This window comes from Eretmochelys imbricata, chromosome 12 (assembly GCF_965152235.1).
Source record: "Eretmochelys imbricata isolate rEreImb1 chromosome 12, rEreImb1.hap1, whole genome shotgun sequence".
Lineage (NCBI taxonomy): Eukaryota > Metazoa > Chordata > Testudines > Cheloniidae > Eretmochelys > Eretmochelys imbricata.
The window spans coordinates 24,688,994-24,702,907 of NC_135583.1; the positions used below are offsets into that span (position 1 = coordinate 24,688,994).

General features: G+C 38.9%; 1 protein-coding gene across 1 annotated transcript in view; it reads left to right on the forward strand.

Moving 5' to 3' along the window:
* Positions 1-3,070: 3,070 nt before the first annotated feature.
* CHST8 (carbohydrate sulfotransferase 8) overlaps positions 3,071-13,914 on the forward strand; it is a 204,589-nt gene continuing 193,745 nt past the window's right edge. The window contains exon 1 of the mRNA XM_077831425.1: positions 3,071-3,230. Within this exon, the coding sequence (XP_077687551.1) occupies positions 3,071-3,230 (160 nt within the window). The remainder of the gene's footprint in view (positions 3,231-13,914) is intronic.

Consider the following 13,914-nt stretch of genomic DNA (forward strand, 5'->3'; position numbering starts at 1 on the left):
ACTTCTCGGATATGGGCCCCTGACAGGCAGCATTCCTCCTGGGATGTCATGTCAGGGCGACAGATAGGTGCCTCCATCCCCCTCAGAAGACAGTCACCAACCACCACTACCCTACATTTCCTCCTGGGAGTGGTGGCTGCAGTCTTTCCAACCTTGTGGGTATATAGCTTCTCCTCCACCTTTGGGGGCAATTCCTCATTGCTTGTTGCCAAGGCAGCATAATGGTTCTTCACTACTATGGAGGGTGGGTTGGGGGTAGAGGTGGAGCACTGCCTGCTGCCAGAAGTAATCAGCAGCCAGTGTCCTCCCTGTGACAGAGCCATATCCTCCTCCCCTGAGGGCATGACAGCAGTCCTCTCTAGCTGCATAGGTTCCTCAGCCTTGGACATCTCCATATGAATATTCTCAATGAATTCCTCATGGGCACAGATGCTCCTCAGCCTAGCCATCTCCACCTGTAGCTCTCCCACCTGCTTCCGGAGAGATTCCGCCTGTCTCACACTGGATGGTCCCGCCATCCTGGCTTTCTGAGAGTGGGAAATGCAGGCCACAGTCTCTGCAAATCCACACCAGAATCTGGGTAGAGGCATCCGTGGTCAGGTTCTCTGCCTGGAGACAGGTGGAGGGGACAGGAGCAGCGTTGACACTAGCAATGCAGCCCTTCCTAACCACAGTGATTATATTATGACTCCCTCTTACAAGCTCTCTTGTTCGCTGGCTCCTCTTGGTCACTTAGCCTCTGGCTTGTAAGGCCTTTTCTCCTAGCCAGCCCTACTCCTTCGTTAATCACAGAGGGGGAGGGTGATCACCGGGCTGATCAAAGATGATTGAACAAGGCTCAAACAGTCCCCAAACACACAATCCCAACTGACCCGTACATTTAAAATAACCTGAAAGAGAAAAAAAAAACACAAACAGCCCAAAACCAAACAGTCAAACAAGCTCACTCACCCCAAGATTAGAGGTCACACCTTCTTTGTTCAGCAGGGGGATTTCCTTCTCTCCCTCTCAAACTCCCCTGTTTGCTACCATGTATAAAACATTGTTCTCATTCACCAGGCTTGCAAGCCTACAGCAAGTTAATTAAAGTCAACTGAGTGAAAAAATAATTACAGGAAAGTAAAGATGGGAGAAGCCCAAACCCATCATTTAGAACCTTTTGAGGTTTGTGTTTTTGTTGAGAGGTGGTTTACTTTTCTTTTCCCTGGCTCCCTCTTTATTCGCTTATGGTGAATTTAATTGACTTTCACTGGGATAAAATAATCATATGGGGCTATTTTCCCTTCAGCATATGCACATGTAGCTTGTAGCTTTCATTAAACGTTACATATTGAGAGGACAATGTGTGATGTAACCTAGTGGGGTCCTGATCCTGAACAGGGCCTCTGGGATAGATGATATAATGTAACTATTAAATAATATTAATAAAGAAAGGTGTTTTCACAGGAATGTTGGGATGACCTCTATGACTTTCGACTCTGATTTTAGTTTGAATAAAAACTTTTAAACAAATCAGGAAAAAATGGAGCATGATCTAGATGTATCTTTTTTTTTAAACAAGAAAAAATTGTTTTGGAAATCAGCATTTGCTTTCTCATTCTGCTCACAATGGGATTTGTAAAACTCAAATTTAGGCACACCATTGTGCTGTAAATCCTAATAGAGATAACTGTTCTCTTAAACTGCCCCCAACAGGCTCAGGAAAGGATAAAACATTACTGGTTATGGCATGTTCCCTAAATAATACAATGGGAATCTAAAATTAAACAACATTCCTAAGAAAGAGATCTATTCTAAGAAATATAACAATGCTGAAGACCATTCTACAAATAACACCACTAGTGTATTTGTCCTCTGTCCCTGGAGTTTAGTCATGCAACATCATTTTTTTGATCTTCTCCCCTTCCCTCTCTCTCTCTACCTCCCTCCTTCCCCCTCCCATTGTTTTAGTTTTAGTGTAAACATTTTCATTTAGTCTTTCTGGTTGAAATTTTAGGTATATTGTCAAGCTACAATCCGTCTCACCCAGCTATCACCACTATTTAACTATATTTAGACAGGATCATGATATCTGAACCTGCAGATGCTTAAGTGCTGAAATAACAAGACACTTAATCTTGTGCTTATCATTAAGCACAAGTAGTGCCATTGATTTCAGTCTTTTACCTGTGTGCTTTGCTGAATTGGAGCGTTAGTACCAGCTGTAGTGTATTCTGTGACTAGCCCCATTCCAATTTCACTGGGATTACATACAGTAAAAAGTGCATGCCTGGTCGTATTTGCAGAGCTGAGCCCATAGACTCTCTCATAGATCTTAGAGAAGGAATGAGCTCGTAGTTCATATAGTCCACCCTCCTGCCAATGCCAGCCAGGCCCAAGCTAGGTGTTTTGTCCAAGCCAGTTAAAGATGACCCAAGCACCTGCATTACTTCCCTTAGGATACATAGCTTCCTTAGGTCAATATGCCCACCTAGATTTATAAATGGGATGCATATTTGGCCTACAGTACCGGCTGTTTTAGAAAAATCATTTTCCTACTGAACGATGCAGAAACCTGCGAACTGTTTCTGTCATTCTCTCCATGTTTGTGCTATGCAAGATGCAGCTCATACGATCATTTTCCCCCACATTGTCGTCCTTTATGTTTTCATCTCGTTTAACAAGTGAAAAATAAAAAGTGACACATGCTTCAGTTGGAGCAAACAGCCTGTTAAAAGGGGGTTTCTGTGCAAATACATTCCACTATGTGATCATTTCCCCCAAATTATACTTTTTTTTAATATTCCACATTTTCCTCTAAACAAGTGGAAAACACGGAGTGATACATCCCTTATTAAAAACAAACTAATGGGGCAGAAATTGACCAGATACATGCAATTACATTCACTGGGATGATATGTAGATCAACTATTAGATCTGAAAAAAAAATCAACCTGTCTTTACAAAAGGGTATGGAAATATAAATGGTGTATGTAGGTGTGTTATTTTTTTACCTCTTGTAGATGGTATTATAATGGAATGGCAGCTGAGAAGATGAGACTATGAGTGAAGAGTGTGTCTTGGAGATTGCATGCAGTTCATTTTCCTGGGTCAAAAGTGGATTGGTTTGAGAACAATAATTATGAGGCTGACGTGTATGTTCTCCTTCATCTTGCTGTTTGGAGCAGCGGGGCTTGTCGTCTTCATTCATCTGCAGGATCCAGAAGACATAGTTCATCAGCAGACACCAGGTTAGCATTCCAATTTTTATCCAATAATTTTGTCCTGTATCTTTGACACTCTTTACATATGTTACAAAAGTGATGCGAGCATAAATGTTCTTTAGGACTAATATTTCATTTTTATAAGGCCAACCGTGGGACTAAATATTTGCTCAGAATAAATCATGCTTAAAAATCAGACTCAATAAAGAATGCCAGGTTATGTGAGAATCTTTGCTTTGTCAAGGATGTCAGCTTGAGTTGAGGCAAATTCTGCTCTCAGTTAGACTGGGGTAAATCCAGAATAACTCCACTCACTTCACCCATACAGATACATGCTTCCCAACATGCCATTGCCCAGTGGGGTATATTGTGAGAGACAGACCCAAAATGAGGAACACAAGAAAATTAGTCACTCAAGAAACTTAAAATGTTGTGCGATTCAGTACTTTAGTGTGAATAACTCATGATTAGTTATTTCTGATGTAATAATTTTCAACAATGAAACTTTGAGGAGTCCATATCTGTGTGGAAAGTAGGTAACTTTGGGACTAAAATGAGTGATGTCCTTCACAATGAGGGACAGTTGACAGGTATGCACAGATATAAGCATGGGATTCATGTTGACTAAGGACTTGTCTACATTGCCCCATAGGGCAGACTATGGGTGTGTGAGCTGCAGCATTCACTAAAGTGTTTCTCTGTAACTGCCCCATTGTAAACCCTGTTAGTGTGAACTAAAAAGGCCACCAGTCGGAACTACAGTATGTTAACGTGAAGTAGGTAAGTTTTAGTTAGCACTAGCAGGGTCTACATGGGGAAGTTAGAGAGCAATACTTTCCTATGTGCTGCAGCTCGCACCCCTGTAACCCGCACTGCAGAGCCATTTAGACAAGCCCTCAGTTACATATGATACCTCAGCGGTGAGCATACTGTAATGAGCGCAGTATAAAATCCTAGAGTGCAGAGGGATGCCAATGGAGTTACTCTAGATTTACTCTGGTTTAACAGAGGGCAGAGTTTGGTCCATTGTGTTCTTTTATACTGGATATTGTCATTTGATTAAATATTATTTCTGTTTGCTTGTCACAATTAATGTGCAGTTTGTAATATTTTGTGCATTTTAAAGGCAAAATACTGCTATTGTGTTAAAGGAGCTGCACTCTGACACACAGAGCCCTGGAATTGTCATTACATTAAATGCTACCCTCTGTATCCAGATTTATTAAGTGCTTGTCTCTGTATCATCAAACATACTTAAACATTAATATATTTGTTATTTAGACCAATTGCACTCTAATTTTGAAAGCAGCCACTCAGCCAAAACTGTGGAAATAATGAATCAAAACTGAAATTGATTGAAAGTGGAGGATTTGCCAGTCACTTCACTTGTTTTTTTTTTAAATATAATTTTGTATATTTAAATGCAAAACAACTTATATATTGAACTGACATAATGGGCTAAATTCTGCTCTAAGATGTGTGTCTATAAATCCATTTGAAGTCAATGGAAACTGCATGTACACATTTGAAAGAGAACAGGGCAATAAGAAGAAACATTTGAAACAGATTATGACATCATGTGCTCCCTGTAATAGCCCAGCTCATTGGATTAGTTGGGAGTACACAGAATGTAGGAATTGGCCCACAGTTTTTGCAGACACCTGCAATACCTAGACACAAAGTAGTTAATCAAGGGCTCGTATTCTTCACCAAATAATATGTCTTGTTTTTTACACTGAAAGTAGATGACCCACTGTTGTTAGTAATATAGGAGAAAACCAGATATGCTATAGTTATTTCCTATTATTATATGAATTCAAAAAGAAGTCTGTGTAACAAACTCTAATTCTGGGTCATGTCATCTCTGCAAATGGAGGATGAGCCACAACCTCAGCAGATATAGCAGAGGGACAGCATCTCCACATGGCAATGTTTCTCCTTTTCCCTGTGGAAGGACCTCCATGGGATTAAGCTCTAGAGATGTGGACGGGATGGCTCAATGGCGAGGGTTTGTGGCCAGGGAACTGACCCATCACAGCAGCATACTCTCAAACCCAAGGGGAATGTTCATCAGACAGTTCTTTAAGACTTAGATCATGTCTGCAAAATAGGGTTGTTAAGTAGCAAGGCTCTGGCTTCATTCTGTACTAGGACAATAACAAAATCCCCTGTGAAAAGTATTCACATTTGTAATGAACTTTTCCTTAAATAAACACAGCTCATGTTAAGCCTGAAAAATTTAGAAAGAATAGGTAGGTGCATGAAAATTAATTCCACAATAACTGGATAACTCTGCCATTGTTTACTACCTGTTGGACATTAGAATTACATAATTTAAAAAAAATGGTTGGTTCACGTTCTACTTATGAAAGTCAAGAACTTTACAGCACTGGCTTCAACTAGCCCTTGGTAAGCTTTCCCATGCTTCTCTACCATTGCCTCTTAGTCCTGACCTATTGGACCATTGCTCTTCCAATCATGAGCCTCTCAAGCACTGACTGTTGATTGTGACCAACTATGAAATTATTTTTGAGGTAGACATAAAGAACAGGATGAGGCCCAACCCATTTACACTTGACATACCAATCAAGGTTTGAACACAAGCATCCTCAGAGATGAAACTATCTCAATAACTTATTAGATTTTCATGGACAGAGTCCTGTGTATGGTTGTAAAATGACTATTCTAAGGGGGACTATCTGTTACTGCCAAAGATGTCTAATATCTTGCTTGATTCACACAACAAACTCCCATTTACATTAATGGAAGTTAGACGGAGAGAAAAGGTACTTATAAAATAGTTACATGGTCTGATTTTCAGAAGTGCAGGGCACCTTCAGCTGCCACTGAACTCAGGAGCTTCACATGTTCAGCTCCACCGAAAATCAGGCCAATTGTCCCTAAAGCACAATAGGCACTTGGTAGAACATAGAAAAGACACTGTTCATTTAATTAAAAAGAAGAATAGCCATGTTTCCTTATTGTACACTGTGTTCTATGGAAATCTGTAAGTCTGTAAGAGAGAAACACCAGGTGTGCTTAAAACGATGTTTTCCCTCCCTCACTCAGAATAGCTCCTAAAAATATTAGTTTCTTTTAGAGACAGGATATTGCTGTAATTTGCTTACATAATTGGTCCCTCTATAGAACTGAATAAATGCATGTGTCATTATACTATTTAGGCCAACAGATTCTATACGACAAAGTTTATTTATTGGTCTTTGCTTTTGTATTTCTCATGTAGTCACTACGTAGCTGAATACATTTACAATCTCATCTGCAGAGCTTTGTGAAATTCAATAAAGAACATTTTTCACCCAAAAAAAGAAGCACAGTAGAATTTTGCATCGACCAAGCAGACATTTCTCACTGCTAATATGTTCAGTCGTCTTTAATTTGGAATAGTGTAACTTCTGAAACAAGATTAATAAAAATACTTTGGTACTTTAGTTTTATCTGTCTCTTCCAGAAATTGTTCTTTATTGTTTTAGTCCAAGCAAGCATGATGGCAAAACCTTGATGTACTATTTAAACCAGTATAAAACTACAGTCATAAAACTTTAAGTAATGCTTACATTACTTTCACTGAGCAAAGTACGCCTGACAGTAGCTGTTTGTGTTGATTTGTTACTATTCATTTATTCTTTTCCTGTGCTTCACATTGCTACCTAATTGTGATGCTGTACTGAGAAAGCAATATCAAAGTAATTTTCCACAACATTAGTTACAATTTTCTTCTGATCTTTCGAGTGAAACAATCCCATCCTGTTGGCTTCTGTGAACATATAAACCTTGATTACATTTATCTATTGGAAACCAATGCTTACAAAGTATATGTGCCCTGGATAGGGGGTGTATAGCCTTTTTTGCTGATTGACAAATATTCTGTCTGTATAGTTATATTTATATAATGCACTTCACTCTGAACAGACATGGCTGTGACAGACAGCCATTCATTGTGGACAAAACAGATTTCCCAAGCCAATACACTGAATTCAATACATATTTCTCTGGTCATTACAGAGGCAGTAACTTCACTTACGATAGACACTTAATGGGCTTTTATGGAGAGTGTTATTATGCTGAATGTCAGGTGCAGGGGGCCTTCTGTTGAGAATTGGTGTGAAAATGAGATGTCATGGAGGAAGTAGAGAAATGTAATGCCCTATCATGGAGTCTCTGCAAACCTTCTATACTTCTAGAGAACTTCTGCTAATAGGTGCTATATATATGTGCAATTACATTATTAATTATTATTATTATTTTTAGGTGTGTCAAGTGATTAAAAAATTAATCGTGATTAATCACACAATTAATCACACTGTTAAACAATAATAGAATATCATTTATTTAAATATTTTGGATGTTTTCTACATTTTCAAATATTGATTTCAATTACAACATAGAATACAAAGTGTACAGTGCTCACTTTATATTTATTTTTTATTACAAGTATTTGCACAGTAAAAAACAAAAGAAATAGTATTTTTCAGTTCCCCTAATACAAGTACTGTAGTGCAATCTCTTTATCATGAAAGTTGAACTTACAAATGTAGAATTATGTAAAAAAAACTGCATTCAAAAATAAAACAATGTAAAATTTTAGAGCCTGCAAGTCCACTCAGTCCCATTTCTTGTTCAGCCAATTGCTCAGACAAACAAGTTTGTTTATATTTCCAGGAGATAATGCTGCTCGCTGCTTGTTTACAATGTCTCCTGAAAGTGAGAACAGGCGTTTGCATGGCACTGTTGTAATTGACGTCGCAAGATATTTATGTACCAGATGCGCTAAAGATTCATATGTCCCATCCTGCTTCAACCACTATTCCAGGGGATATGCGTCCATGCTGATGACAGGTTCTGATTGATAACAATCCAAAGCAGTGCGGACCAATGCATGTTCATTTTCATTATCTGAGTCAAATGCCACCAGTCTAAGGTTGATTTTCTTTTTTTGTGGTTTGTGTTCTGTAGTGTTGCTCTTTTAAGACTTGTGAAAGCATGCTCCACACCTTGTCCCTCTCAGATTTTGGAAGGCACTTCAGATTCCTAAACTTTGGGTCGAGTGCTGTAGCTATCTTTAGAAATCTCACATTGGTACCTTCTTTGCGTTTTGTCAAATCTGCAGTGAAAAGTGTTTTTAAAATGAACAACATGTGCGGGGTCATCATCTGGGACTGCTATAACATGAAATATATGGCAGAATGCAGGTAAAACAGAGCAAGGGACATACAATTCTCCCCCAAGGAGTTCAGTCACAAATTTAATTAACACATTACTTTTTTAACGAGAGTTACCTACATAGAAGCATGTCCTCTGGAATAGTGGCCAAAGCATGAAGGGGCATACAAACCTTTAGATATCTGGCACGTAAATACCTTGCAATGTCAGCTACAAAAGTGCCATGCAAATGCCTGTTCTCACTTTCAGGTAACATTGTAAACAAGAAGAGGGCAGCATTATCTCCTGTAAATGTAAACAAACTTGTTTCTTTTCATTTGTAAATTGCACTTTCATGACAGAGATTACACTGTAGTACTTATATGAGATGAATTGAAAAATACTATTTCTTTTGTTTATCATATTTACAGTGCAAATATTTGTAATAAAAATATACACTTTGATTTCAGTTACAACACAGAATACAATATATATGAAAATGTAGAAAAACATCCAAAGTATTTAATAAATTTCAATTGGTATTCTATTGTTTAACAGTGCGATTAAAACTGTGATTAATTGTGAGTTAATTGCAATTAATCAACACCCCTAGTTATCATTATTATTAAACTGTTAAAGGGTTATTAAAGTTAAGTATTATTAAAGGGTACCTTTAGGACTCTTGCTAGCAGAAAGGAAACTCTGGGGTAAACCAAGATACATTTTCATAGTGGTGCACAAGCAAGTTATATGTTAAATTCCCCTGACTGCTATCAAGACTTACAAATATAAATCCCCTGCCCATGATGGAGGATTAAACACTGAAAGATTTTACATTTGTGTGAAATATTCAGTAATTGCCACTGCTCTCATTGTCTTGGAGCCTTACAATGAGCCAGCAGGATGGCCTATCCATCATTACTGTACTCAGCAGTAAACCTCTTCAGAAAATGACATACTCCCCGAAGACTGGGATTTATAAAGAAGAAGCTGATATAATGCCACCTTAGCACTGTTGTTAGTGCCTGCACACAATGTTTATTTCAGACCCTTAAAACTAGTCAGAACTCAAATCTGGGACAGCTGTGACAGTGCAGGAGTGAAAGCGTAACTAGGAAAAAGAAAGTCGTTGTGTCACGTGAGGGTCAATTCAGTTGATCTAAATGGTATTGAGATGAGTTTAGGACTGGGCTAAAAATTTGTGAACTCTGGAACAGCCAGTCAGTGGCCTGGAGACAGAGCTATGGTAATCAATATTAGGACCACTGCTGTAAAGTTGAACTAGCTACCGCCTCTATGACTTTATGGAAAGCTTTTTCCTCTGGGGACTGAAGTCAGAAGACAAACACCTTTAGAAACAGATCGAGTGTGTCAAATTCATCCCAAAAGTTACCAAGATGTGCAAACAGGGGGTTAGAATGAAAATGGCTGCGCACTATTAACTATAGTTAGTTAATATAGCTACCAGGCATAAACTAACAAAAACAAACCCAAGAATCATACAACTTGGCAGAATCATTGAGTCTGTGCAGTAACTCTACTGTCATTACTTCATCCAGTCAAATCTTACAACACAATACTGCCTTATTTTCATTTTCTGCTTCACCGGTGGAGACGGGGGAAAGAGAGGGGGGAAAGAGGAGAGGGTAATTGCTATAATAAAAATCAGTGCACAGGGGAGCCATAGTGCAGCAGTCTGACTGTATATCACAGCAGCCTTAGAGCAAAGACCAATATTGCAGCTGCATTGTAATTCTCTCTCTCTTAATCACTTATTCAGAACACACACACACACCCCTACACCTTGTTACTTACATATTACAGTCCTGTATACATCACTCCATGATAACTGTGCATTTCCATAATATTATCCTACTATATATATATTGCACTACTTTTTAGTCGTACTAGAAACTTTTTTTTATCTGTGACAATGCAATTGAAAATAAATTGGCATCTATAAATATAATTTCAAAACTAATGTGGCTGCAGTTTACAACTTTTCTCTGGTATAAATTTAACCTGCCTCTATACTAACAGCATCCATCCAAACCATATGTAAAATAATCTGGTAACTGTATATCAGATGAATGGACTCCAGGCTACATTTTTCAACCAGAAGAGGCAGTACTAGTAAATATATGGAATTAGTTCAAGGAATGGATGCACCTTCTACAACCACATTTGCCATTCTTCTTTTCTCTGCCTTAAAAAGCTTTGACTGAGCTTTTCCCATAGTAAGTAGATTCTTCCTTTCTGCCTTTACATCTTGTTCCAATCAGTTTGCTATTATTCTGATTAAAAGAGAAAGACCTTCACACATTAGCATTAAGGTGAAGCACTAGTTCTGGCAATGCTGTGGTCTACACACCATTGTGGATATGATTCATCAGCAACAATTCTGGTTTTGATTGACTATGACCCAATTTAGATCTTGAAGCAAAGTTGTGCCAGTTCCCACCCAGCTATCTACAATAGGGTCATAAAGTTGTCTAAATAGATACAAAGTAAACATACTTTTTGACAGCTGAGTTTTTAAACAGGAGATATGCAGGCAAGAACCCAGAGCAGGCATTCCCAATTGTTTTCACTGTGTGGAACACAATAGAGACATTGTCTCATAGACCACCTGCCTTCACCTTCATGGTTACTTGGTCACCTACTCTCAGTCCTGATTCCATAACAACCCTGTGACAACTACAGCAGTTATTGATAATCTGATCTCAGGAAAGTGTTTAATATCTTTGTAATTTTCTATCAAATGCGGCTTTGCTCTTGGAGAGCCAGTATGCTGGAACTGACTGAAGCTCTCAACTTGCAGCTTCCACAGGTTCCCCCCATCCACCGTTTGCTGTGCGTACTTACTCCTAGAAACTGACTTGTTAAAGAAGGTTTGTTTTTTTTATAAGCCTTCAGAAGTTGACACCTCTTTGTTATGTCGGGCAAAATCAAAACAACCTGCCATAGTGGAGCTGCATTCAGTGCTTGGCAACATGTCATAGCCAAAGCAACAATGCTGTGATCTGTCAGAAAAATGTAAGAATGATGGCTTTATGAAAGCATGTTTCTAAACAATCATCCTGCATCCTCTAAAGACCCTTTCCAAAGATTTAAAGAGAAGTTACAGAAATTTGCAAAAGCTGATCAACAGTCTTTAATTTTCACTCCATTATATTTTTATTTTTTTTAAAAAGAGTTCATATAATTTTGCATAGACAATATGATAGTGAAAGGAAATTTCCTCCCATTTGTTAGCAGTTAATTAATTCAGCTGTGTTTCAAATGTGGACATAATTTTAAACAATTGTAACTAAATTAAAAAATATTTTCAAGTGTATTTCTGATTGTGCCATTTTAAAATTGTTTTATATTGTTTCCATTTCTCAGTGTTCTTAACTTTCTCCTAAAAGCTTAAACAAAACCTTATACCTCCATTAGAATCACCCTTTCTCATTTGTTAAACATTCATTTTCCCTTCATGTTTCTAGTGGAGCTTGAAATTAAAGTGGCTCTTTTTTTCTATTACTATTTTGTTTGTACATCTGGATCGTCAGTCTCGATTAACTATTGCTTTAGCACCAATGAGGGGAGCAGAAGAGGCCAAATAATTGATTTTGTGTAGGTCCTACATCAACAGTAGTTATGGGGCTGATTGTCATTTTGTCTAACTAAATAGTAGATTTTTATTTGAAAGTGAATAATGATTTATTACGCCCTAGGGGCTGGATCTAAACCCCAACTTCAGTAGGTAAGTCTCTAACTGATTTATGCAATACATTGAATTGTCTCCACACACATTTTCTAGAGGCTCGATTCTGCAAGGTGCTGAACACTCTGCCTCACACCAGCAGAGTGCTTGAGCCTGGTTTTAACTTTAAGCACATGAGTAGCCCCACTGAATTATTATTACAGTAGTGCTGAAGGGCCAGCCAAGAATGGGGCCCCATTGTGCTAGGCACTGTATAAACTCAGAGCAGTAGATGGTCCCTGCCCTAAAATACTTACAATCTAAATAGACAGGACAGATGCAAGATGGGAGAAGGGGTAGAACACCCAAGCAGAATGAACTATGCGATGGCAGCAACTGGCATGTTAGTTCCATATCTTTTAAGGGGGGCAGCTTGTTCCATAGTTGGGGATAAGCTTAATTGATTAATTGGGACTACTCCTGTGCTTAAAGTCTTTTGCAGGATCAGAGTCCGAATACTTAGCACCTTGCAGGATGGAACCCTATCTATGTCCCATTCTGTAATGAATCACTGCAGGAGGTGCTGGTGGTGATTCAGCGGAGACTTGCTACAGCGTGGCCATTATACCGTTTCGTGCCAGTTCTGTTCAGAAACTCACTAAATTTTCTTTCCCCTTCTTCAAAGCAGATAAAATCCATCTATTAAAATCTTCACAAAGTCAGCCCTGTTGGGCTTCTGTGTCTGTTTCCCAAGGGCTTGCAACTGAAAACGACACATTTAATTTTAAAGTCTTGTCAGACAATGGCTTTGTGGTGCTTTTGCTCTTGGCAGCACATTTGTTGAGTAACCCAAGTTCAGACTGTGGGTCCTTCAAAATGATGAAGGTTAAGCATGCTGGGCAGCTGATGTACATAGTCAGGGGAAACAGTGAAGTCAGGTGTCTGCTCCAGGAGCGAAGACTCTAAGGAATCCAAGGGACACCAAAGTTACTTTTAGGAGCAATGAATGAACTAAATGGCAAAGTGAAGAGGCTAGGGGTGAAATATCCCATCCTCATGTTGAGATGGCTTGTTCCTTTTCTTAAGTGGTTCTATTTTCTAATCAGGTTACTTTTATCTTTTCATTGGTGCATTTCATGACAATGTCTGGTCATTTCCCATAGTCACAGGACGTCATTTACTGCTTGGGACAATCTAGGATTTATTATTTTAATTTAGTAATGTAATAACTCCTTATGAGACTGGAAACCTAAAGCTGAAAATTTGAGGAAAGGAAAAAGCTTTAACTGACCAAACTGTCATGATTCAGCTTGTGACCCATGTGAATTCCCTTGGTGACAATTAGGCAGTTATCCCAAGAATTTAGTCTGTTTAACGTTCTGTGGACGGAAGGTCTGATTCCGAATTCCTGGTACACCCGAAGTTCCCATTAATTACAAAGAGCGTTTAGAAACCTAATGAAGATGTGCCCTGCAAACAAGTGGGGAACAGCGTGTGAACTTGGACCTTGATTCAGCAAAACAGGAGAGAAAAGCAGATAGCCATTAACTCAGACAGGACCAAAAAGTCTACATGGCGAGAGGGAAGAGGAGAGACAATTGTTTATCATCTCTCAGCTGGTAGATAATTAGCTAGTTTACAGCAATTGGCCCAGTTGTTTGGCTTTGTATACAGTACACAATGGGCCAGATGCCGCCATGCTGGTGCAAGGAAGTGTGTAATTTCTCTCTCTCCTGCCTGGACCCTTGCACTGGAGAAGGGAATTCACCTCGAGGGAAGACACCCTTCCTTGGGGTTTCACCTGTTGAGGGCTGCTTTTCTTTGTCTGCATCTCCACATGACCTCTGCTGGCTGAGGTTGCTG